This window comes from Lissotriton vulgaris, chromosome 1_1 (assembly GCF_964263255.1).
Source record: "Lissotriton vulgaris chromosome 1_1, aLisVul1.2, whole genome shotgun sequence".
Lineage (NCBI taxonomy): Eukaryota > Metazoa > Chordata > Amphibia > Caudata > Salamandridae > Lissotriton > Lissotriton vulgaris.
Window position 1 is genome coordinate 408,799,135 of NC_141685.1, and position 25,718 is coordinate 408,824,852.

The following is a 25,718-nucleotide window of genomic DNA, read 5'->3' on the forward strand; positions in this document are numbered from 1 at the left end:
CCCTCAGTGAATTGTGCCGTACCTTCACATGAGCTCCCTTGAGCCCTGCTTCCTTAGCAGCGCGCACAGTGCTTGTCCTCAACAGTCACCTCGTGCATGCTATTCTGCATAAATTGCCGAGCAAAGTTTTATTAACTGGGTGCACGAGCACAATGCCTTTCGATAAACGTAGGTGGCTGTCGATGGCTTTGACACAACACAGCTTTTGAACAGTGAGCTTTTTGTTATTTTGACTTGTGCTGTGCTATTTTATTATGTTTTGTTTTGCTCTGAATTACTTTAACAATGTCAACACAAGAGGCTGCATTGCCAGCTAAAAGCACCACAATCATTTGAAGTACATTGCCAAACAACAATTCACCACAGCGTAAGGTGGTAAACCAGCACTCTGATTTTTAACTATTTAATAAGCAATTCAGCCCAAAACTATGGTAGAATAATTCTTCCAATGCCCTATTTATCTGGTAATGCCCATAGTGAGGAATATTGCCGTTGTAATTGATTAAAAATGTACATAATTTATTTTTACATAACCGTGTACTTAAGAGTATACATATATTATAAGCATCTTTTAACTAACTGCCTTGTGCATTGCAATGTATTTTAAAATGTACAGAAACCAGACCTAAATTGATCTGGACAAATTATTTCAAAGTAAATAACTACACATCTATCTGCTTAAAATGAAACATGGGAAGCAACAAATACGAAGAAATATATTATTGAGCATAACGCCGTATATGCAGCATACTGCCAAGCTTATAAAACAGCTTTCCGTATCTGAAAGCACAATTTAACAAGGGACGCCCAGCACGGGTTTAGCCGAAGCGAAAGGGCACGACCTCACGGGAACACACATGCAGTCCTTACGTACTGCGCATGCGTGCTGCCAACTTTGCCTGGGGCATGGAGCACGCAGCAGTGTCCAGGGCTCCCGTGAGCTGAGGGAGCCGTGCGTTTTCAGAGCCTGTAGCAGTGTCCGGGGCTCCCGTGAGTTGAGGGAGCCCCGCATTTTCGGAGCCTGTACCAGAAGAGCCCAGTGAGTGGTGGGGGAGGGGTGCATGTTTGTGTGTGTGCACGTGTGTCTGCATATGTCTGCGTGTGTGGGCGCGCACGCGTGTCTGCGTGTGTGTGTCTGCGTTCGTGTGTCTGTGTGTACCTGTCTGTTTGTGTGTGCGCGTCCATATCCATTGTGTGCGTGAACAGCCTGCCGGAATCGGAGCGCGTGTTCACGCGAGCAACCTGATCCGATTCCGGCAGGCTGCGTGCGCGTGCAAGTCTCTTGTCCTCTCCTCTTTAGTCCTTGGAAGCAGAACCGACCACTATAGGCTTGCTTTGTGACAGCAGGGCTTTGCCCTGCATCGCAGGCGCGAGACCTAAAAATCATATCACGGTTTCCCAACATCTTCGTTTTGGTGGCATTTTAAATAAAGAGATGTTTCCGATTTTTATAAATTGGAGTTGGAATTTTATTGTGTGTTGTGTCTTAATCAGTTACTGAATTTGTGCATTAAAAGGCATTACATACCAGTCTCTTAAGTTAAGCTTGCCTTCTTGCAGCCAGCTATTAAGGGTTGAGCAAGGGAATACTTTTCTGAGACCTATTCAGAGTCATAAATTGTGTTAGTGGCTTTACTGCCAGTGGTAAATATATATTTACCATTACTTCTAATCCACATTCCAACATTCACATGACAGCATCAAATGAAAAAATTTGATTTTAACAGATGCCATAGGAATAAGTTATGCTTAGTTCCATTCACATATTCATTCAAAGGTAAATTGTAAACACAGACACAGTCAGAAGGGGATTCCATTTGGAAACTGATGATCGTACAAGCATGTGGAATAAAAACGTTTACGTTCTTGTATTTTTGCTTCATCCGCTTATAAAATTTCTAATTAATATGTTACGACGTGCCATCAGTTCAGACATCTTAAGGGGATAACAGATTTTATTAAGTATTTCAAAGCATCCTTTATTATGTACGACAAGTAATAAATTTACTGCACGGACAACGATCATAATAAATTACAAATCAATCACATACACATTTTCAGCTATTTTTATAAAGCATAGACCAACGTTCTTTTCAGACGTACAGAAAATTAAAAAAGGAGAATAATTTAAGAGTATACATTTCCAATGGTAATATGGTTTATATTAGAAGTTTTATATCAGGGGTCAATGTTAAGAATTACGGTTGCCACATGGAAAAATGCATGAGCATAAATACGTACATTGGTTAAGCATCCTTAAAGAATATTAATATCTTTGTCTGGCAGAGGGGTAGTTCACATTTGAGCCTTTGAGGAACCTTAAGCACTGAATGTTGTACATGAACACAACTTCTGAGAAAAACAAACTTTTTTTCTGCTTACAATATGCAATGAGAAAATATAATCTGGCAGGGTACTCACTCTGTCTCGATAAAACAAAGCACTGTCAAGAGTCTTCTCAAGAATGGTAGCCACAGCAACTCTTACTTCCCTTACGCTACACTCCAACAAGAATGTTCTGAAATGAAAAATGAGGTTATAGTATCAATATCTTCCTATCAAAGGCATGTGTTATTGTGAATGTCCCCAGAAAATAACCACAGGTGTTCCACTGAGATGTCTTGTAAGATCCAATCTGGCAGGCAAACTTGAGTAGCGTTTACATAATAAACAGTGATGTCATGTCAGCCTTCATTAGAAATGTAGTCACTATAATTTTAAATTTGATTAGAAATACAGGCAGTAAACTAATTCCCTTAACATATAGTATGAACAACTCTTGTATAAATGTGAAAGTATATCTGTGTGAAAACTATGTCCGAGAAGTCGAACTGGAACATATGAAAAAAAAATTAAAAAATATTAAAAAATAATTAAAAATAAAGTACAATGTGGATTATTTTAGTGATACAGATGATCTGAATTCAGATATGATAATGTTTTAGCTTTAGCCCTCGTTGGTAGTTCTATTTGAATTATGGCTTTGGAGATTCAAAAAGAAAGTAGTAGGTTCAGAAAAACATGTTAATTACCCATCAGGCTTAAACGGTTCATGCCATCTGCACAAAATGGAAAGCATTCAAGTAAAATATTAAAACATAATGGTCTTGGATGCAGCATTATTGGCTCCTTTGTGGGGCACAGTATTAAGATAGCTTGCACATGAGGAAAATATCACACTGTGTGACAGAAAAGAACTACTGCGACCAGTATGCTCACACTCTTGGTCGCATTTAATGCCATCGCACCTGTTATTCTTCCTATCGTACCAGTTACTTACCTTCGGTAACAATGCATCTGGTAGAGACGATTCTAGCTGCAGATTCCTTAACGTAGAATTATCCCCAGGCGTGAGACTGAATGAAATACTGAATGAAATAAAACTTATAACGCGCGACTTTGCCCAGAGGCATCAAGGCGCCTATAAAAGAATCATAAAAGGCAAAACCAGAAAACTAAGGGTAAGCTTTGGCAAAAAGCCATGTCTTCAGGGCCTTTCTAAAAGTTGGCATCGATGGCAGTCTTAATTTCACAAGGTACAGTATTCCACCATCTAGGAGCAAGGCTGGAAAAGGCTCTGCCTCCCCACTTGGCTCTTCGAACTCGGGGGACTGATAGAAGAAGCTTCTTTGAAGAGCAGAGGTTTCTGGGAGGAGCATAAGAAATCAAGAGATCTTTTATTCCTCCTATCTCTTTTCTGTTCAAGGCCCCATAAACCAAACAAAGAACCTTAAAAGAGATCCCTGGCTTCAATTGGAAGCCAGTGCAAGGATTTCCTGGCGACAGTAGCTGATGACCTCCTAGGCAAGTCCAGTACAAACTTAGCCGCGGCGTTCTGCACAGTTTGTAGTCGTTGTAGCAAGCATTTCTTTACTCCAGCATATAGGGCATTGCAATAATCAAGCCGAGAGGCTATTAATGCCACCACAATTTGCTTCCGGGCCTGTACGGACAGATAATGCTTAATCTTCCGCAGGATCTTGATAATGCCCCAGCAAGTGGAGATTGTCCTGTTGACTTGATAACCCATAGCAAGGGCCGGATCGATCATGACCCCTAAGTTTCGTGCTAAGAGGGTAGGTACAGGGCAAGTCCCCAGAGATAAGGGCCACCATTCCGTCGACCAGATGCCCTCCTTCCCGCCGAACACAAGGATCTCCGTCTTCTCGCCATTTAGCCTCAATGAATTGTCAATCATCCATTGAGCAACTGCCTCCATACAGTGTCTAAAATTGGAGGCAGAAGAGCTGACAGGCTGGGCGAGAGACAGCAAGATCTGGGTGTCATCGGCGTAGGAGACTATCTCCATCCCGAACGATCTAATAAGCCTGGCCAGTGGGGTTACATAGATGTTGAACAGGGTCGGACTTAACACCGACCCCCATGGGACCCCACACTTCACCGGCAGGGATGGAGATAGGACCTCCCCCAGCTTCACTCTCTGTTCCCTCTGGTCCAGACTGGATCCGGAAAACTTTTTGCCACAGCATCCCTGCGTGCCAGCATCACGCGACTCCGCCCATGCGTGGTACGTGACGTCAACGAGTTCACATAAGTTCCACCCCGGCGCGCCTATGTTAGTTTTCTTCGGAGAACTTTTCCGCGCCACAACGCGGAGCCAGCAGAGAAACTGTGGAAGCATGGGAACAGTGTGTGAAAGAGTAGAAAAATGGAAAAGAAAAAGGATGGTGACAAGAAACACCATAAGGAGCAGTGTCAACACTGCCGCACCCAAAAGCAGGGACAGAAGAAAGAACAGAGCACAGCCCTGAGCAGCCACACTGCCAGTTATGAAATCAGTACCCCCTTCAAGACAAGGAACATATGCAAAATGTCATGACAACATGTAGCAGGACTACAACCCAGACCAAGACCCATGAAGGGGAACCAGTTCCAAGACAAACAGGGAACAACAGACCTCCGAGGAGACCCCAGCACAAAGTGCGAAAAAAAAAACCCCAAGGGAGGCAGGGCTCAGCCAAATGACCCAAACCCAGATGATAACAGAGGGGCCAGGACCTTCAGAAACAAGAAGGAGGGAGAGGAGGGACAACAGAAGGCCAGCCTCAATCCTGGAGCAACATGAGCAGAGGAGCACAGCTGTACCTATAGATCTACCCTCAACAGAAGAACAAAAAGCAAGACGTCTTGTCAAAAGAGCAAAAGAATACACGCACTCATCAAAGCCATCCACCGGGAGGCGAGTGCAGAAGGGCAAGCCAAAGAGTCCTCGCAGAACGGGGAGGAAGGGTGGGCCATGAAGGAATCTGCGGCTAGAATCGTCTCTACCAGATACATCGTTACCGAAGGTAAGTAACTCTTACATCTGATAGAGACTACTAGCCACAGATTCTGTAACGTAGAATAGATACCCTAGCCATACCCACGGGGAAGGAGGGACTGCAGAAGGACCCCTCCAGCCTGGACATAACATAGGGTTCCACAGGGGACTAGTCCAACGGACAGGACGAAGAGCCCCATTCTCCCAGGCAAGGGTGGAAAAACCCCACAAGCAGAACACCACCGACCCCAAGAGGGATGTGGGAAGAAGAAGAATTTAGAAGAAGCCCCTTCACTCTCAACAGAGGAACCAAGGGCAAGGCCAGGGGGTCAAAGCACCCCACTCCCCTACAAGGCAACAGAGCTTCCATAAAAAGCCAGGACAAAGAAGAGGAAGAAGAAGAGCCTAGAGGGCCCAAGAGAACTAGGGAAAAGAAGGCAAACCCACCATAGACGGAAGGAAAGAGACAAGACAGAGTGGCGCCAGCAGTAACAAGCCGCCGGAAGCAGGAAAAAAACACCCGGGCCCCAGGAAGACTGGGCAGGCTATGCCTGACAAAGGGAGAAACACAGAATTATCCCAGCCTCCAGAACAGGAGCATGAAGGCGAGGAAATGCCCGGACACACTACTACAAGGGGCCCGGACACACTACTACAAGGGGTCCGCACACACGACTCAAAGAAGCATCAGCAACATACATAAACGCCATGTAGAGCAGAGGACCGTAGGCGACCAGAACTCCCTAGCAGAGCGCAAGCTATATAACAGCTACCACTACCCCACATGGGGTAAGTTAAGTTCCAAGAAATGGGAACCCTCTTTGGAAGGAACTTCCGCAGCAAAGGAAAAAACAAAAGAATCCCACACCCCCTTATCAAGCAGCCCAAGAGAAAAAACAGAAGGCCTAATCTCAGGCCCAATTCTGTGCAGATAACTAAAGCAAAAACACACAGTCAACAAAAGGACCGCCCGGCAGCCAACAAAACCACAGTCCCAGCAAGGAGGACCCGTGTGCCCATAAAACACACCCCACAGCAAGGGCAACCGGCCCAAAAGAAGGTCCAGAACCAGCTCGACTCAGCATTCACTGAGGAGGGGAAGGAGAAGGGGGGTATAAGGTGGAGGAGGAGGAGGAGGACAGAGCCCTGACAAGAACCTTTGGATGGCGGAGTCTGCCGGGGCATGGAATAACAGGGTGCCATCGAATGGAAGACAAATCAGTCGTTCCCGAACATTTTCAGGAAACACGCTGTCCCGAAGCCAAGCATGGTGACGGAGGGTGACTGAGGAAGCCATGGCCCGGCCCAAAAGCTCCAAGATGTCCAGAGCGTAGTGGAGAATAAACGCTGCAAGCTCCCGGCTGTGAGAAGTTGGCCTGATAAATGATGCTCACTAGTTCTAGTGATCACCTTGTATCAGTCCAAACAACCCTTATGGTGATTGGTTGTAAGTCAACCTTATAGACCAGCTATCCTAATGGTAGCATGGACAAAGCAGTCTTTAGGCTAAACTCTTTTGGCATGTGAAGCTAGCTGTTTTACCACATATAACCCCTTGAAAACCAAATGAAAGGACACCACACAGGTTGTTATGGAAATAAACAATATATTTATTACTAACAAACACCTCTGAACTCTTTATGAGATCAGAGGGCTAAGCACATGACAAGACTCTTAAGAAAAATACGATAAGATGCACAAAATACAATGGTGCCCTAGGGGCTCGACAAACCATATACTAAGTAAATGGTATAAGGAAATCGATAGAGGAAATGAAGATGTCCAGAGGCTGTAGGATCGCTGGGACTACACTACCCTAACCTTAGGTAAGGAGCAGGAGGCCCACGGGACGCATGTACAGAGTGTAAACTCACACGCGAGATGCGGGACAAAGTCAATGGACACTACAAATTACGAAAAGGTAAGTAAAAGACAGTTCCGACTAGTTACGACTAAAACAACAGGATACCTGGACACTAGGAGAGTCAATCTACCCTTGAGCACCGAAATGCTCTCGTTACCTCACACACGGGCTGCAGTTGCATAAATGTGAAAGTGTGTTGGGTTTCCGCGTCAAAGTCTATGGAGCCTTGAAGAAAGATGCTGCAGGCGACCAGGAGGACGATGTCCGGTGCAATCCAAGGGTAGATCGAGGAAGATGGAGACCTGAAAGCAGAGGGGACAATGTTCAAAGTCGCTAGCCAGTGACCGGAGTGGAACCAGGAAGAAACCAGATGCTGTCGTCGCGATCAGGTGAAGAGTGGACACTTGACTTTGCAGCCACGTAGACCAGGAGGTGTCTTTGACGACCAGGATGGAGGCACGAGCTGTCCCACGCAGGCTCTCGCTGTCGGCGGTGTCTGTTCCAGATTCGGCGTCAACAGGCCTTGGCAAAAGCAACCCACGCGGTGAGTGGAAATGGCTTCTGGTGCGGACCAGGAGGGTCCGAATGCTTCTCCTTTGCAGGGAAGCAAGGGCCAGTCTGGAGCAACCAGACCAGCGATGTAGATTTCATGGATCGTCGTCAAGGAGGTCACTAGCCAGCCGGCAAGTTACCAGACAACGCGTCGAGCAGCAACCAAGCAAAAGGACCCCACGCAGATCTCGTGGATGCTGGAGGGCTGGTCTTCGGTGCAAGAGCTGCTCGGGACTGGGGCTTCTCAATCCCCAAAACACTTTGCCGAGGATGCCTCTGAAGTCGAGCTGGAAGCGAAGTGCAGTTTCTCCAAGATAGCCGGTCCCACGTGTCTCGTCGCACCCACGGATCTCAGCTGTGCTGCAGATGTAGGTAGAGGTCAGAGAGGTCTGGAAGTCCGGATCTCGTCGGGCTCGGAAGTCGGGTTCCAGGAGGAAGGATGACAAAGTGAACCGCTAGGACGCTTGATGGTGCCTGCTTGTGCAGGGTGGTCACTCCTTGGCCACAAGGGAGATTTTCTTCAGTCTTCTGTGGAGCAGAACGTCGAAGTCCAGAGTTTCTTCTTGTAGTTTCAATTCAGGATAATCTAATTTGGAATGGGACCAGCTCCTACCTTTATTCTCCTAAAGGGGGCTGTACTGTGACTAGGTCCCTCCTATGGGTGGGACCAGGAAGGGGGGTAGTTACACCCCCTATCCTTTGTCCGGTTTCGCGCCAGAGCTGGGGCTGGAGTGCCCCAGCAACTGGTTTGAACCGCACCTTGTGTGCCCCAAGCAGGTTTCATTCCTTTCAGCCTGTCCTACCTCAATACACAAAATCCTGTCTGGGATGGTGCTAGCACCTCCCAAGGCAGGAAACCCTTTGTCCAGGCCTCCTTCGCTGGAAGGACTCCCAGCAGCAGGAGGTCAGACTCGTGTCTGTGGTGGCAGCATCCATTTTGTGATGCTGAGGCTCGAGTTAACTTTAACCGGGTTCACAGTTACATACATGTTGTGTCCCTCTAAAAGGGTGGAATGTTACCCCCGTCGCCAGAACTGGCGAGGGGTAGTATTCCAATTCGTATGACACCTTACTCAACATGTTTTGATAATGCTATGCCAAAGTTAGCAAGGATTATAATGCACTTAAGAGTATATGGTATAGCGTTATCATGGAAACAGCTAAAGGACTTGGTTCCGAAAGCTGCAGACAGGCTCAGCTCATGCTAGAGCACCATCTCACATAATTCCAAGCACTCTGCCTTCAGGATTGATCAGTCTGCCATAGGAATGACTTATAGGAGTATATGTGTCCATGTTAGGGTTAGATATAGGTATACTATATCTACAGCAAAGGGTGATTACACCACCTTGCCCCGGCAGTGTCTGTTTAGATGGCCAGCCAGGGGTGGCATAATACATGCTGCAGCCCCTGGTAGGCCCTGGGTACCTAAGGTACACTGTACAGGGGCTGATAAGGTGACCCAGTATCCAATTAGATATGTACCTAAGGTACATGGAGTCCATTTTAACAGAGAGAGCAGGAAGCCTGGGGTCCTGAATAGCAGGATCCCAGGCCAACTATGTCGAAAACCAGCAAAACACCAGGCAAAAAGTTGGGGGTAACCATAGTCAGATATCCACCTTCCTACACCGGCCATCCAACGCATGATGCCGTAAGTCCACCTAAACAGTCTCCTGTGAAGAGGCGGATCCCAGGGACTCAGCCGAGTCCCACAAACAAGAGGTGGCTCTAGCCACACACACAAGGTGTTAAGGACCGGCAGGGCAGCGCTGGTTGAGTTGAACATGTTTCGCCCCCAAGAGTCCAACCAGCAGGCCTCCTAGGACGGTGGAGTCAACACTGGCGGCAGGGAGGGAAAAGCAGTCTGCAAAAGTGGACTTGAGGCCGAGGGGTGGAGGGAAAGACACGCCAGGTCATGCGGCGCCGGATGGTGCCAGTGCAGAAGGTGTTGGAGCACTGGATCCCCTGAGGCGGGGCGCCTCCAAGCCCCCATCAGGGTAGAAAGGAGCAACCCTCAAAGGGAAGCAATAGCTCCCTCCCACCAGAGCCCTGGTGGAGAAACTCCAAGAGATAGTCCGCGGGGAAATGAGCAACCAGGCCATCCATGCACAGAATACCCACAGCTGTGAGCGAAGGCCGCACCCGCCGCAGTAGGGCCCCACAGCGAAGAAAGCAGCTCCTCTGTGGGCTATTACTAAGGTGGCCGCCCCCAAACCAAGCGAGGCGGGCAAAGGCCAGACCTGAAAGTCAGAAGGAACCGAAGAGTGAGGGACCTGTCGCTCCTTTGGCGAACACCTTGGCCTCGGGAATGGCGGGGAGCCACCCTTCGATGTCGACGGTGAAAAAGCCACCACGCGGCGGCCTGTCTCCGGGGAGGATGACACCAGTAGGCACCCAACCTCCGGAGAAGAGGGAGCGCCGGAAGATGAATCCGCGACTCAACACCTGTCTGGCGCCGTGGAGTCCGCCGCCTGGGGCAGGACGGCGTCACCATCTGGCGCCAAAGGAGACACCGGATAGGGCTCCTCCAAGCCACACTGCGCCGGGGACCGGAGTGGAGCTGAAGTGGCCAAGGGGTGGCACCGGAACGATGCAGACTCAACCTCCGACGAGGCAGAGAGGGACCAGGGGAGTGACAAGAAGCCCTCCGCCAGCCTCGGCCTAGAATGGGACGGAGGTGGCCCGGCGACCCATGCGGCGCCGCCAGGGCCGATTCAACCTCCGACGAGGCAGCCGCCTGCGTGGAGGGAACAGAGGGGCCCGGAGGAGGATGAGGGGTCCCTGCCCAGCCTCGACCCAGAGCGGGTTGAGGAGGGTCCACCCACCCCTGTGGCGCTGCCCGGTCCAGCAGGCGCCGGCGCCATGGCGGCGTCAGCTCAGACGTGGACAAGGCCGGCGCCTGTCCAGTGGGCACAGCAGGGCTCAGGGATGCGACCCAAGCCCCGGCGACACCACAGGGACTCCCGCTGGAGTTAGCAGCGAGGCAGAGGCTCGTGGTCCGAAGGAGGGACCCCCGAAGGGCCGCACCCCAACAGCATCACATCCTCTAAGCCTGGATCCAAACCAGTTGGCGCCAGAGCTGCGGACGATGCAGCGGAGGGTCCCGCGCAAAGCAAGGGATCCGGTGATGCCCCAGGAGGGGAAGAAGGAGGAGACGCCAGCGAGGCCTGCAAAGCCACCGCATGTGTCTCCATCTGGACTCACGAAGCCCCTTCACCGGAAAACGGTGGATAGGAGGCCGACAGGCGGGGCCGCATTACCCGCGGAGAGCCCATGCGCCCGGCAGGCCGAACACCAGCCCCCAGGGACAAGCTGCGACACTAATACACCGGGGAGCAACGCTCCCTTGACATCGGGGAGGGATGAGGACGTCCACAACGGCCGTTCTTGAAACTGTCTGCCGAGCCTGAACGAGGGGATGAAGCCGACCTTGAGAGACGCGCAGAGAGTAGTTTTATCCGGCGCTCCCGCCGCGACATAGGCTTCAATTGTTGGCATGCCTCATAATCAGTGGTGCCGTGATCTTCCCCCAAACACCACAAGCAAATGAGGTGATGGTCCGTCGCCGACATAAGACGCCCACACGACATGCAAGTCTTGTAGCCTGAAGGCATTTGCACACTGTTCCACCAAAATATATAGCAAAGAGGAAAAAAGGGGGGCCCAAACAGAGACCGGATCAGCATTGCACGAGGTTAAGGAAATAACTGACGTAGGCGGGCCGGGGTAGGACTTATGTGACCTAGCTGACGTCACGCACGCGGACGACGCATGGGCGGAGTCGAGTGTTGCAGTCCCCCTGGCACGTAGGGATGCTGTGGCAAAAAGTTTTCCGGATCCAGTCTCACGCCTGGGGATAATTCTACATTAAGAAATCTGCGGCTAGTAGTCTCTATCAGATATTATTATAGGCAGGGGTTACATGGTAACCTCCGTCTAAACCATTGTGGATGCTTGCATCCGGAAACTCTCGGGAGGACACAAGAAGGGGGCTTATTGAAGCACCCTTCATATCAGAACCAGTCATTGTACCAGGATTAAATAAAGCGGAGGACAAAACAAATGACTGAAAATAATGAAAGTAAAAAAGGTATGGGGTGAGGGCGTGGGCAGAGATCTCATGAATGTTGCATATCAAGTAAGCAGACAAATAATTGTCTGTTATTCTAATGGCTCATTGTGAAATAATATTGGTAAAATAATAATTACAGCCTATAATCCTCCCAATGATAAAACAATGAATTGGGCCTCCTTGACAAATCTACACAGAGTTGCAGTGTAAGTTAGAAGAGAGCTATCAGCAATTATCAGATCTGATAACTGTGAGATAAATGTGAGAAGTTGGCCTGATATATGATGCTCACTAATTCTAGTGATCACCTTGTATCAGTCCAAACAACCCTTATGGTGATTGGTTTAAGTCAACCTTATAGACCAGCTATCCTAATGGTAGCATGGACAAAGCAGTCTTAGGCTAAACTCTTTTGGCATGTGAAGCCAGCTGTTTTACCACATATAACCCCTTGAATACCAAACGAAAGGACACCACACAGGGAGTTATGAAAATAAACAAGATATTTATTAACTAACATACACCTCGGAACTCTTTATGAGATCAGAGGGCTAAGCACATGACAAGACTCTTAAGAAAAATACGTTAAGTTGCACAAATTACAATGGTGCCCTAGTGGCACGACAAACCATATACTAAGTAAATGGTATAAGGAAATCGCTTGAAGGAATGGAGCTGTCCAGAGGCTTTAGGATCGCTGGGACTACACTATCCTGACCTGAGGTGAGTAATAGGAGGCCCAAGGTGTAGGAGAGTAGGGACTGCAATCTTATGGTCACCCCCGATTTTTGCTTTTTGCTTCACTGGTTTACGACTTTCACTGGCTGTGGGCCTGCTAATCAGACCCACAGCCTAGCTGTTCTCCCTCTAAATTGACAAACATGTACCTTAGGTGCATTTACAAATTGGTACTGGGCCACCTTATCAGTCCTTGTATAGTATACCTTAGGTATCCAGGGCATAGGTGTACCCAGGGCCTACCAGGGGCTGCAGCATGTATTATGCCACCCCTGGCTGGCCATCCAAATCTGACACAACTGGCTGCACGACAGCTGGGGCAAGGTGGTGTGGTCACCCTTTGCTTTAGGTATAGTATCTCTATACCTAACCCTAAAATGGACACATATATTTCTATCAGTCACTCCTATGGCAGGCCTTATCAATCCCGAAGGCAGAGAGCTTGGAGTTATGCGCGATGGTGCTCTGGCATGAGCTGAGCCCGTTTGCAGCTTGCGGAACCAAGTCCTAATAGCTGTTCCATGATAACGCTATACCATATACTCTTAAGTGCATTATGAACCTCGTGGTCAAATGCTAACTTTGGTATAGCATTATCAAAACCTGTCGAGTAAGGTGTCATACGAATTGGAATACTAACCCCTCGCCAATTCTGGCGACGGGGTTAGCATTCCACCCTTCTAGAGGGACACGACATGTATGTAACTGTGAACCCCGGTTAAAGTTAACTCGAGCCTCAGCATCACAAAATGAATGCTGCCACCACAGACACAAGTCTGACCTCCTGCTGCTGGGAGTCCTTCCAGCGAGGGAGGCTCGGACAAAGGGTTTCCTGCCTTGGGAGGTGCTAGCACCACCCCAGACAGGATTTTGTGTATTAGGTAGGCCAGGGCTGAATGGAATGAGACATGCCTGGGGCACACAAGGTGTCCTGTGCATACACCGGTCAGAACCAGTTCCTGGGGCACTCCAGCCCCGGAGCTGGTGCAAGACAGGACAAAGGAAAGGGGGTGTAACCACCCCCCTTCCTAGTCCCACCCAGAGGAGGGACTTAGTCGTAGTGCAGCCCCCCTTTAGCTGGATAAAGGTAGGAGCTGGTCCCATTCCAAATTAGATTATCCTGATCAACTTCACAAGAAGAAATTCTGGACCTCGACGTTCTGCTCCACAGAAGACAGAAGGAATCTCCCTTGTGGGCAAGGAGTGTCCACCCTGCATCTGCAAGCACCATCAGCGTACCCCGACTTCCCTTTGTCGTCTTCCTGCAAAGGATCCAGACTTCAGAGCCCGACGAGACCCGGATTCCCAGACCTCTCCGACCTCAACCCACATCTGCAGCCGAGCTGAGACCCGTGGGTGCGACGAGACACGTGGGACCGGCCATCTTGAGAGAAGCAGCACTTCGCTCCAGCACGACTTCCGAGGCATCCTCGTCCAAGTGCTTTGGGGACTGAGAAGCCCCGACCCCGAGCAGCTCCTGCATCGAAGATCAGCCCTCCAGCATCCACGAGATCTGCGTGGGGCCCTTCTGCCTGGTTGCCGCTCGACGCGTTGTCTGGTCACTTGCCGGCTGACTAGTGACGTCCCAGACGACGAACACCAACAACTTTGCTGCTGGTCTGGTTGCTCCAGACTGGCAGTTGCTCCCTTCCAAAAGAGGAGCACCCCGGACCCTCCTGGTCCACTGCAGACGCCGTTTCCACTCACCGCGTGGGTTGCCTTTGCCAAGGCCTGTTGAACCCGAATCCGGAGACGACACCGCCGACAGCGAGAGCCTGCGTGGGACAACTCGTGCCTCCATGGTGGTTGCAGAGACAAGCGTCCACTTTCACCTGATCGCGACGACGACATCTGGTTCCACTCCTGGTTCCACTCCAGTCACTGGCTAGTGACTTTGAACATTGTCCACTCTGCTTTCAGGTTCCTCCCTTCACCAATCCACCCTTGGATTGCACCGGACATCTTCCTCCTGGTCGCCTGCAGCATCTTTCTTCAAGGCTCCATACACTTCAACGCGGAAACCCGACAACTTCGCACCTATGCACCCGCAGCCTGTGGGTGAGGTAACACGAGCATTTCGGTGCTCAAGGGTAGCTTGACTCCTAGTGTCCAGTTCCATTGTCGTTTCAGTCCTATCTAGTCAGGAACGTCCGTACTCACCTTTACTTTAAACTGTACTGTCCATAGACGTTTGTACGCATCTTGCGTGTGAGTTCACACTCTGCACACGCGCTCCGTGGGCCTCCTATTACTTACCTCAAGTTAGTATAGTGTGGTCCCAGCGATACTACAGCCTTTGGACAGCTCCATTCCTTTAATTGACTTTCACATTCCATTTATCTAGTATATGGTTTGTCGTGCCCCTAGGGCACCATTGTAAATCGTGCAACTTAAACGTATTTTTCCTAAGGGTTTGTCATGTGCTTAGCCCTCTGACCTCATAAAGAGTTCAGAGGTGTATGATAGTTAATAAATAACTGTTTATTTTCATAACTACCCGTGAGGTGTCCTTTTCATTTGGTATTCAAAGGTTATATGTGGTAAAACAGCTGGCTTCACATGCCATAAAGAGTTTAGCCTAAAGACTGCTTCTGTCCACGCTACTAGGATAGCTGGTCTATAAGGGTGACTTACAACCAATCACCATAAGGGTTGTTTGGACTGATACAAGGTGATCACTAGAACTAGTGAGCATCATATATCAGGCCAACTTCTCACACACGGGACGCATGTGCAGAGTGTGAACTCACACGCGAGATGCGTAACAAAGTCAATGGACAGTACAAATTACGAAAAGGTAAGTATTGGACAGTTCTGACTAGCTAGGACTAAAACGACTGGAAATCTGTACACTAGTAGAGCAAATCTACCCTTGAGCACCGAAATGCCCATGTTACCTCACACACGGGCTGCGGGTGCACAGGTGTCAAAGTGTGTCGGGTTTCCGCGTTGAAGTCTATGGAGCCTGGAAGAAAAGATGCTGCAGGCGGCCAGATGGAAGATGTCCGGAGTGATCCAAGGGTGGATCAAGGAAGATGAAGACCTAAAAGCAGAGGGGACAATGTTCACAGTCACTAGCCAGTGACTGGAGTGGAACCAGGAAGGAACCAGATGATGTCGTCGCGATCAGGTGAAGAGTGGACGCTTGCCTCTGCAGCCACGTGGATCAGGTGGTGTCTTCGACGACCAGGATGGAGGCACGAGCTTTCCCACGCAGGCTTTCGCTGTCGGCAGTGTAGGATCCGGAATCGGCGTCAACATGCCTTGGCAAAGGCAACCCACGTGGTGAGTGGAAAAGGCATCTGGTGCGGACCAGGAGGGTCCGGGGTGCTTCTCCTTTAAAGGGAAGCAGGGGCCAGTCGGGAGCAACCAGACCAGCGGTGTGGATTTCAAGGTTCGTCGTCTAGGAGGCCACTAGCCAGCCGGCAAGTGACCAGACAACGCGTCGAGCAGCAATCAAGCAAAAGGGCCCCACTCAGATCTCGTGGATTCTGGAGGGCTGATCTTCTGTGCAGAAGCTGCTCGGGACTGGGGCTTCTCAATCCCCAAAACACTTTGCCGAGGATGCCTCTGAAGTCGAGCTGGAAGCGAAGTGCAGTTTCTCCAAGATGGCCGGTCCCACGTGTCTCGTCGCACCCACGGATCTCAGCTGTGCTGCAGATGTAGCTAGAGGTCGGAGAGGTCTGGGAATCCGGGTCTCGTCGGGCTCTGAAGTCTGGATCCACTCGCGAAGACGACAAAGTGAACCACTAGGACGCTTACTGGTGCCTGCAGATGCAGGGTGGACACTCCTTGCCCACAAGGGAGATTTCTTCAGTCTTCTGTGGAGCAGACCGTCGAAATCCAGAGTTTCTTCTTGTAGAGTTTCAAATCAGGATAATCTAATTTGGAATGGGACCAGCTCCTACCTTTATTCTCCTAAAGGGGGTTGTACTATTGCTAGGTTCCTCCTATGGGTGGGACCAGGAAGGGGGGTGGTTACACCCCCTATCCTTTGTCCGGTTTCGCGCCCGATCTGGGAATGGAGTGCCCCAGCAACTGGTTTGAACCGGTGTATGCACAGGGCACCTTGTGTGCCCCAGGCATGTCTCATTCCTTTCAGGCCCGTCCTACCTAATACACAAAATCTTGTCTGGGGTGGTGCTAGCACCTCCCAAGGCAGGAAACCCTTTGTCCAAGCCTCCCTCGCTGGAAGGACTCCCAGCAGCAGGAGGACAGACTTGTGTCTGTGGTGGCAGCATCCATTTTGTGACGCTGAGGCTCGATTTAACTTTAACCGGGGTTCACAGTTACATACATGTTGTGTCCCTCTAGAAGGGTGGAATGCTACCCCCGTTGCCAGAACTGGCGAGGGGGTAGTATTCCAATTCGTATGACACCTTACTCGACATGTTTTGATAATGCTATGCCAAAGTTAGCAATAACCGCAAGGTTATAATGCACTTAAGTGTATATGGTATAGCGTTATCATGGAAACAGCTAAAGGACTTGGTTCCGAAAGCTGCAGACAGGCTCAGCTCATGCCAGAGCACTATCTCACATAATTCCAAGCACTCTGCCTCCAGGATTGTTAATGCCTGCCATAGGAGTGACTTATAGGAGTATATGTGTCCATTTTAGGTTTAGATATAGGTATACTATATTTAAAACAAAGGGGGATTACACCACCTTGCCTCAGCTGAATGATCAGCCAGTTGTGTCAGATTTGGAGGGCCCGCCAGGGGTGGCATAATACATGCTGCAGCCCCTGGTAGGCCTTGGGTTCACTTATGCCCTGGGTACCTATGGTACACTGTACAAGGACTTACAAGAGTGACCCAATACCAATTGGTAAATGCACCTAAAGTATATGAATGTCAATTTAGAGAGAGAACAGCTAGGCTGTGGGTCTGATTAGCAGGCCCACAGCCAGGGAAAGTCGTAAACCAGTGAAGCAAAAAAATCTGGGGTGACCATAGGATTGCAGACCCTACTCTCCTACAGGACGCGTCTGTCACAACTACGTGCTCCGGTTGGGGTAAGGAGAGGGACCTACCGCTGACCCAATCGCGGTCCGTGAGCCACCACTGCAGCTGTCTCGCAGTGCCCTCCGAGATCAGGACATGGGTGGACAGGTTGCTCTGATGCTGGGCCCACTGAAACTTCAGGTCCCACTGCAGAGCCCGCATCCGCCACCGGGCGTGATGCACCAGAAGTATGCAGGAGGCCATCAGCCCCAGAAGCTGCAGCGTCAACCTGACCGAGACCCGGGATAAAGGCTGAAAGATTGGAATCAGAGCCTGAATATCCCGAACCCGCTGTTCGGGAGGATAAACCCGAAACTGCGCAGAGTCGAGAACCGCTCCGATGAAGAGGAGCTTCTGAGAGGGGCACAGGTGTGACTTCGGCACATTGATGAGAACCCCAGCTGGTGCAGGAGGTCTGCCGTTGTCTGGAGGTGGCTGACGACTGTCTGGGGCGAGCCCGCCTACAACAACCTGTCTTCGAGGTAGGGGAAGACTGAAACCCCTAACCTGCACAGATGAGCTGCGACCACCGCCATCACCTTCGTGAACACCCGTGTGGCGCTGGTAAGGCCGAAGGGGAGCACGGTAAACTGAAAGTGCTCGTGGCCTACCGTGAAGCGCAGGTAGCGCTGTGGGCTGGCAGGACGGGAATGTGGATTTAAGCGTCCTGCAAGTCCAACGCTACCATCCAGTCTCCTGGGTCCAGGGCAGCTAAGACCTGAGCCAGTGTCAGCATCTTGAACTTCTCCTTCCGGAGGAAGCCGTTGACGTTCCGTAGGTCCAAGATAGGGCGTAGGCCACCTTTGCCCTTCTTGGGTACCAGAAAGAAGTGGGAGTAACAACCACACCCTACTTCTGGTCCAGGAACGCGCTCGATGGCCCCCTTGGCCAAGAGGGCCGTAACTTCCTCTTGTAGAAGTTGCAAGTGGTCCCCCGACACGCGGTGGCATTGCGGTGGCATGGCTGGAGGGGTCGCCTCGAAGGGGAGGGAATAGCCCCTTTGGACGATTTACACCCACCTGTCCGAAGTGATAGCGTGCCAGTGGTAGTGGTGATGGCGAACCCTTCCCCCAACTGGCGTCACATGGGTGTGAAAGCACGGACTAGGAGGCTTTAGAGGCGGATGCTGCGGGGGAAGGTGTGGACTGGCCTCGCCGTTGTACCCGACCGCCGCCACGGCGGTTTTCATGGCCACCACCGCGTTGGATGTTAGTCTTTGGTGCCTGGCTGGCAGCACGTGTGGGAGCGCCCCTTCCTTGGCCACGAACAGTGCAAAAGGCACCCGTTTGCTGGCGCAGGACCGAGAGGCCCAAGGACTTGGCCGTAGCCCTGGAGTCCTTAAAGCGCTCAAGCGCATGGTCTGCCTTGTCGCCAAGAAGGCGACGGCCATCAAACGGCATGTCCATAAGACTGTTCTGGACTTCGGCCGAAAAGTTGTCGGACCTTAACCAGGCGTGGCGGTGAACCACCACCGTCGTTGCCATCGCTCTGCCCAGTGAGTCGGTGGTATCGAGCCCACGCCGGATAGAAAACCGTGCTGCATCTCAACCCTCCGCAAGGGCTTGGGTGAGTTTAGCCCTGACCTCCGCCGGACATTCTGGCAGCACGGCCGCAACCGTGTCCCACAGAGAGTGGGTGTAGCGGCCCAAGAGGCACGCGGTGTTGACTGACCGCAGTCCAGACTCAGGGAGGAGAATACTTTCTTACCGTATTGCTTGTACCTCTTAGAGTCCCGATCTGGCAGGGCCGTCTGGAATGTGGTCTGGGAGTTGGAGGCCTGGATGACCAGGCTCTCAGTGGTAGGATGAGTGGACAGGAAGCAAGGGTCGGCCGGAGCCGGGCGGTGACCTCTGGCCACGTTCCTATCTACCGGCTGACCTGTAGCAGGCTTGGACCAAATGCCCAAAAGAACGTCTGACAAGGCCTCATTAAACTGCAGCAGTGGCTCAGCCGAGCTTGACTGCGGTTTAAGGACCTCAGTGAGGAGGTTAGTCCTCACGGCCGCGATGGGGAGCTCCAGGCCCAAGGCCTTGGCTGCCCGCATCAGCACCACACTATAGGCATCCCTCTCCTCCGTAGCCACAGTGGGAGGGGAGACAAAACTAGTGTCTGGCGAGGTGTCCAGCCCACTGGCATCCCCAAGCTCACCTGTCCCGTCCTGCTGAGACTGACACTCCCGTGCCAGAGGGTCCCAAGACCCCTCCCAATCCCCCTCGTGACCCATCTCCTGGTATGCAGGTTCAAAGGAAGGCGCCGGATCATGGAAGTAAAAGTCTCCATACGACGTTGAGAGCGGCGCCCAGCGGTGCCGCTCCGGCGCTGGAACCGAATCAAGGGCAGGATCGGGGACGGCGGCGCCGGGGGCAACACCCTAGGGACTAGCGCCGGTGAGGTCGACCGGTGACGACCCGGATCCGGAACCGGATCCAGCGAGGGCCTGCGGCGCTGGGACCAAAGTCGCCGGCGGCGTTGAGGCCGAAGCACTCGACGGCACCGGAGCCGAAGCACCCGACCCGCTAGGCCCCCCAGCCGGGGCCACTGGGCCCGAAGGCGCCACAGAAGCCGGCGGAAGAGGGAGGGACCTCATGGCCATGAGATACCGCTCGATCTCCTCTGGCGTCGCGTCATGCCCAGGGACAGGAAGGTATGGGGCCGGACAAGACACCCGCGACTCCGTTGGAGCCACTTGGGTGGTGTCACCTGAACCCCCGGCCGCGTCGCACGAGCACCGGGGTGAGTCGGAAGAGCGAGGACGCCTTTCTGACCTCTCATGCCGCTTAGCTGAGGATCTTGATCCCGAAGACCGATGCTGACTCTCGGAGCTACGAGGGCTCTGACCCCGCGACTGGTCCCTCGACCTCCTGTGGGACAGGGACATCGAACAGCGCGGGGCCGACTGCCGGAGCTCAAGTCGCTTGCGGGACCACTCCTGCCTAGCCTTAGACGTCAGGGCCCGGCAGTCGGAGCAGGTTCGGTCATCGTGGTCGAGGCCTAGACACTGAAGACACCGGCGATGGTGGTCGGTAACCAACATCAGTCGGCTGCACTTGGAGCAGGGTTTGAAGCCGGGCATCCCTACCGGCACCGTCAGAGTCAATCAACTCGAAAAACAGAACAAAAAGATCAAAGTTTTAGTCAAAAAATGACTAAAAGGGTACTACTTCGCCGGATCTGCTCTTAGCTGGCGCGGAAAAAAAAAAGAACTGACGTCCGCGCGCGAGGTAGGCGTCTCAGTACTCCGGCGACGTCATACCGGCGCAAACGACGCCGCCGACGGACGCGGAGCCGCAGACGACGTCTACCGACGTGCAGGGGTACTGCTACGCAAACGTTTCCGGATCCAGTCTGACGCCTGCGGATATTCGAAGGTAAGGAGTCTAATACTAACCTGTTTCTTTCAGATTTCTCACATTGGTGTGCAGCGGATGGGTATAAGAGCTTGCTGTTGTTTTACCATATAATCTTAAGATATCATTTGAAAGATCACATTAAGGTACCTGTAGGTACATATAAATCAAGTTCTTATAATACTATAAGTTCTACTGAACAGCAGTTGTAGAGGAAAGGGCTTAGCACACTCTGACTACAGCTCCTAGAGAGGTTCTAGTAGGAAACCATTTAGTGTAGGTAGGTGCACACACACCTCACTAGAAAATGTCCTTGGAAGTAGGCCCTAGTGACCTCTTCAAGAAGACACCCAGAGGGTGCCCTCTAAGTATGACTCATTCACTGAATGTGTGCAGTCAGAAAGTTAAAACAAGGACAGAGTCCAACCTTTAACCACCTGATAGATCTCTTAGTGGCTCATGATGTAGAGAATGTATCAGACCCAGGGAACAAAGGTAGTGGAGAGGGGGGCCATCCATCAACAGAGGAAAATCCAACTGGAGAAGATCCAGTGGTCTCTGATGGGGATGATGACCAGGATGCAGTAGATGAACCTGACGGACAAGCTACTTACCTTCGGTAACAATATATCTGTAAGAAACAGTAGTTAGTATTAGATTCCTTACCTTAGAATATCCCCAGGCGTCAGACTGGATCCGGAAATTTTTGCGTAGCAGTACCCTTGCACGTCGTAGGTGTCGTCTGCGGCTCCGCGTCCGTCGTCGGCGTCGTAGGCCCAGTGATGACGTCGTCGGAGTACTTACACGCCGCCTCCCCCTGCTGACGTCAGTTCTTCGACACAGCTTTTCCATGCCAGAAACGCAGAGCCATGTTAAAAACCAACACTGGTGCCATTGAAACTAGCGCCCTGAAAGGGGATGACCTTAACCCTAGATATCGGTTTGCAGAACGGGGAGGATGGGTGGGGCGGTAAGGAATCTAATACTAACTACTGTTTCTTACAGATATATTGTTACCGAAGGGAAGTAACTTGTTCATCTGAAAGAAACAGGTTAGTATTAGATTCCTTACCTTAGAATACATACCCCAGCAATACCAACCCCGGTGGTGGGTCTGCGAACCAATAATCACACCAGAAAGTCCTGGAGAACGGAACGGCCAAAGAAGCCATCCCTCCGGACTTGGCTGTCCAGGCAGTAGTGGCTTGCAAACGTGTGCAGCGAGGCCCATGTAGCTGCCTGACAAATGTCCTGCAAGGGAACTCCCCGACACAGGGCAGTAGTAGCCGCCGTGGTCCAAGTGGAATGGGCCCTCAGCCCAACAGGAGGTTCCTTCTTTGCCAAGGAGTAACAAGCCTTGATACACAAGACAACCCACCGAGAGATGGTTCGCTTGTGTACCGCCCTTCCCTTCTTTGCGCCCACATAACCAACAAACAGTTGGTCATCCACCCGGAACTGGCGTGTGCGATCCAGATAGAATGAGAGCGCACGTTTTGGGTCCAGACGGTGGAGCCGCTCTTCCTCTTTCTAGGGATGCGGAGGTGGAAAGAAGGTAGGCAAGGTGATAGACTGCCCGATGTGGAAGGCCGTGACAACCTTGGGCAGGAAAGAGGGTCTAGTCTGCAACACAACCTTGTCCGGATGGACAGAAAGGAAAGGAGGTTTGGATGAAAGAGCCTGGAGCTCACTCACTCTCCTGGCAGAGGTGATGGCTACCAGGAAAGCAGTCTTCAGAGTAAGAAGGCGGAGAGGACAGTTGTGAAGTGGCTCAAAGGGAACGCACATCAGATAGGTAAGAACCAGGTTCAAGTCCCACTGAGGCATCACGAAAGGAACAGGTGGAAACGTGTGTGTGTGATGCCTTTCAGAAAACGAGTTACAATAGGGGACTTGAACAAAGAAGGTTGATCAGGCAGCCTTAAAAGGGCTGAAAGGGCAGAAAGGTAGCCCTTGATAGTGCCCAGAGCAGAGCCCTGCTGGGCAAGAGAAAGTAGGAACAGAAGAAATTCTGAAAGAGGGGCAGAGAGAGGATCCACAGCCTGTGCTGTGCACCATGCCACAAACCTGTTCCACCTGCAGGCGTATACCGACTGTGTGGAGGGATGCCTGGCTGCCAGAACGATGTTACAGACTTCAGGAGGCAAGTCAAATGGCCTCAACTGTCGCCGCCCAATCTCCAAGCATGGAGGTGGAGACTGGACAGGTTCGGGTGGAGGACCGTCCCCTGCAGCTGTGACAGAAGGTCCTCCCGAAGAGGCAGACGAACCGGGGGATCGACTGACATACTGAGTAGCTCGGGATACCAGTACCTTCGTGCCCAGTCCGGAGCCACAAGGTTTACTTGGGCCCGGTCGCGTTTGATCTTCTTCAGCACTCCACTCGCGTCGAAAAGCGTCTCCGAGCGAGTGCCGCCTTGGAAATTCCAACGCGCAGAACTGATGACATTGCACGTTCTCTTTTGTGGCGAATAGATCTAACCAAGGCTCTCCCCACTGCAGAAAGAGACCTTGCGCCTTGTCCGAGTTCAGACGCCATTCGTGATCCATCATGCACCAGCGGCTGAGTTCGTCCGCCCTGGCGTTCAGAGAACCTGCCAGGTGTTGAACCACCAGGGTTACGCCCTGATGTTCCAGCCACTGCCAGAGGTGCAGAGGGTCCACAACCCCATCCCGCCCTGTTTGTTGCAGTACCACATGGCGGTGGTGTTGTCCGTGAACACATGCACTACACTCCCCCTGACAGAGGGGAGGAATGCCTTCAGTGCTAGACGAATCGCCCGCAGCTCCAAAAGGTTGATATGGAGCCGGGACTCCGCCGGAGACCAGAGGCCTCTGATCTCCGCCTCTCCCATGTGGCCTCCCCAGCCCTGGAGAAAAGCATCCGTCACAACCACGTGATCCGGTTGGGGAAGGGAGAGGGATCTGCCGCTGACCCCATCGCCGTCCGTGAGCCACCACTGCAGCTGTCTCGCAGTGCCTTCCGAGATCAGGACATGGTCGGACAGGTTGCCCTGATGCTGGGCCCACTGAAACTTCAGGTCCCACTGCAGAGCCCGCATCCGCCACCGGGCGTGATGCACCAGAAGGATGCAGGAGGCCATCAGCCCCAGAAGCCGCAGTGTCAATCGGACCGAGACCCGTGATGAAGGCTGAAAGAGTGGAATCAGAACCTGAAAATCCCGGACCCACTGTTCGGGTGGATAACCGCTCCGATGAAGAGGAGCTTCTGAGAGGGGCACAGGTGTGACTTCGGCACATTGATGGAAAACAACAGCTGGTGCAGGAGGTCTGTCGTAGTCTGGAGGTGGCTGACTACTGTCTGGGGCGAGCCCGCCTTCAACAACCAGTCGTCGAGGTAGGGGAAGACTGAAACCCCTAACCTGCGCAGATGAGCTGCGTCCACCGCCATCACCTTTGTGAACACCCGTGGAGCGCTGGTAAGGCCGAAGGGGAGCACGATAAACTGAAAGTGCTCGTGGCCGACCGTGAAACGCAGGTAGCGCCGGTGGGCCGGCAGGTCGGGATGTGGAAATAAGAGTCCTGCAAGTCCAACGCTACCATCCAGTCTCCTGGGTCCAGGGCAGCTAGGACCTGAGCCAGTGTCAGTATTTTGAACTTCTCCTTCCGGAGGAAGCCGTTGACGTTCTTTAGATCCAAGATAGGGTGTAGGCCCCCTTTGCCCTTCTTGGGTACCAGAAAGTAGTGGGAGTAGCAACCACACCCTACTTCTGGCCCAGGAACGCGCTTGATGGTCCCCTTGGCCAAGAGGGCCGTAACTTCCTCCTGCAGAAGTCACAAATGATCCCCCGATACGCGGTGGTATTGCGGTGGCATGGCTTGAGGGGTCGCCTCGAAGAGGAGGGAGTAGCCCCTTCGGACGATTTGCAGCACCCACCTGTCCGATGTGACAGTGCGCCAGTGGTGGAGGTGATGGTGAACCCTGCCCCCCACTGGCGTCACATGGGCCTGAAAGCACGGACTAGGAGGGTTTTGAGGAGGATGCTGTGGGGGAAGGTGTGGACTGACCTCGCCGTTGTCCCTGACTGCCGCCACGCCGGTTTAAACGGCCGCCACCGCGTTGGATGTTAGTCTGCTGTGCGTGGCTGGCAGCATGTGTGGGGGCGCCCCTTCCTTGGCCACGAAAGGAGTGTGAGAAGTTGGCCTGATATATAATGTTCACTATTCTAGTGAGCACTTTGTATCAGTCCAAATGATGATTGGTTGTAAGTCAACCTTATAGACCAGCTATCCTAGTAGCATGGATACGAGCAGTCTAAGGCTAAAGACTCGAGAGGGCGTGTTAAGCCAGCTGTTATACCACACATATACCCCTTGAACACCCAGTGAAAGGACACCACACAAGTGTTATGAAAATAAACAGTGTATTTATTAAAATCACAACAGCCCTGTACTCTTTATGAGGACAGGGTACTAAGCACAAACAAAACTCTTACGAAAATACTTAAGTTAGCACAGTATATACAAATGCCCGAGGGGCACGGAAAACCATCTACTCTGAAAGTGGAATGCGAAATTACTAGCAGGTAAGTACAGTACTAATAGGCTTTGGAATCGCTAGGACTTGACTATAGAATCGTTAGATTACTTCTAGGAGACCCTGGGGACTCGGGTGCGTGATGCGGGACAAAGTTTATGGTAGCTAGTAAATGCAAAGTTAGTGTTCTCGGGCGAACCCGACCTGGTAGGAGGAAAACGAAAGTGGATTCTGACCCTTGGATAGTGAGGCTATGCTGGGGCACCGAAATGCCGAAGTTACCTAGCCCAGGGGCTGCAGCTGCATATGTCTCAAAAAACGTCGGGAATCCTCGTAGTCGGACCAGGAACCTGGAAGA

At 51.7% G+C, this 25,718-nt stretch overlaps 1 protein-coding gene across 3 annotated transcripts in view; it reads right to left on the reverse strand.

The window, feature by feature from the left end:
- Positions 1–25,718, reverse strand: part of USP24 (ubiquitin specific peptidase 24) — a 1,909,144-nt gene that overhangs the window by 403,726 nt on the left and 1,479,700 nt on the right. For all 3 annotated transcript variants that reach the window (XM_086952711.1, XM_086952716.1, XM_086952707.1), the window contains exon 55: positions 2,422–2,518. In XM_086952711.1, the coding sequence (XP_086808837.1) occupies positions 2,422–2,518 (97 nt within the window). The remainder of the gene's footprint in view (positions 1–2,421; positions 2,519–25,718) is intronic.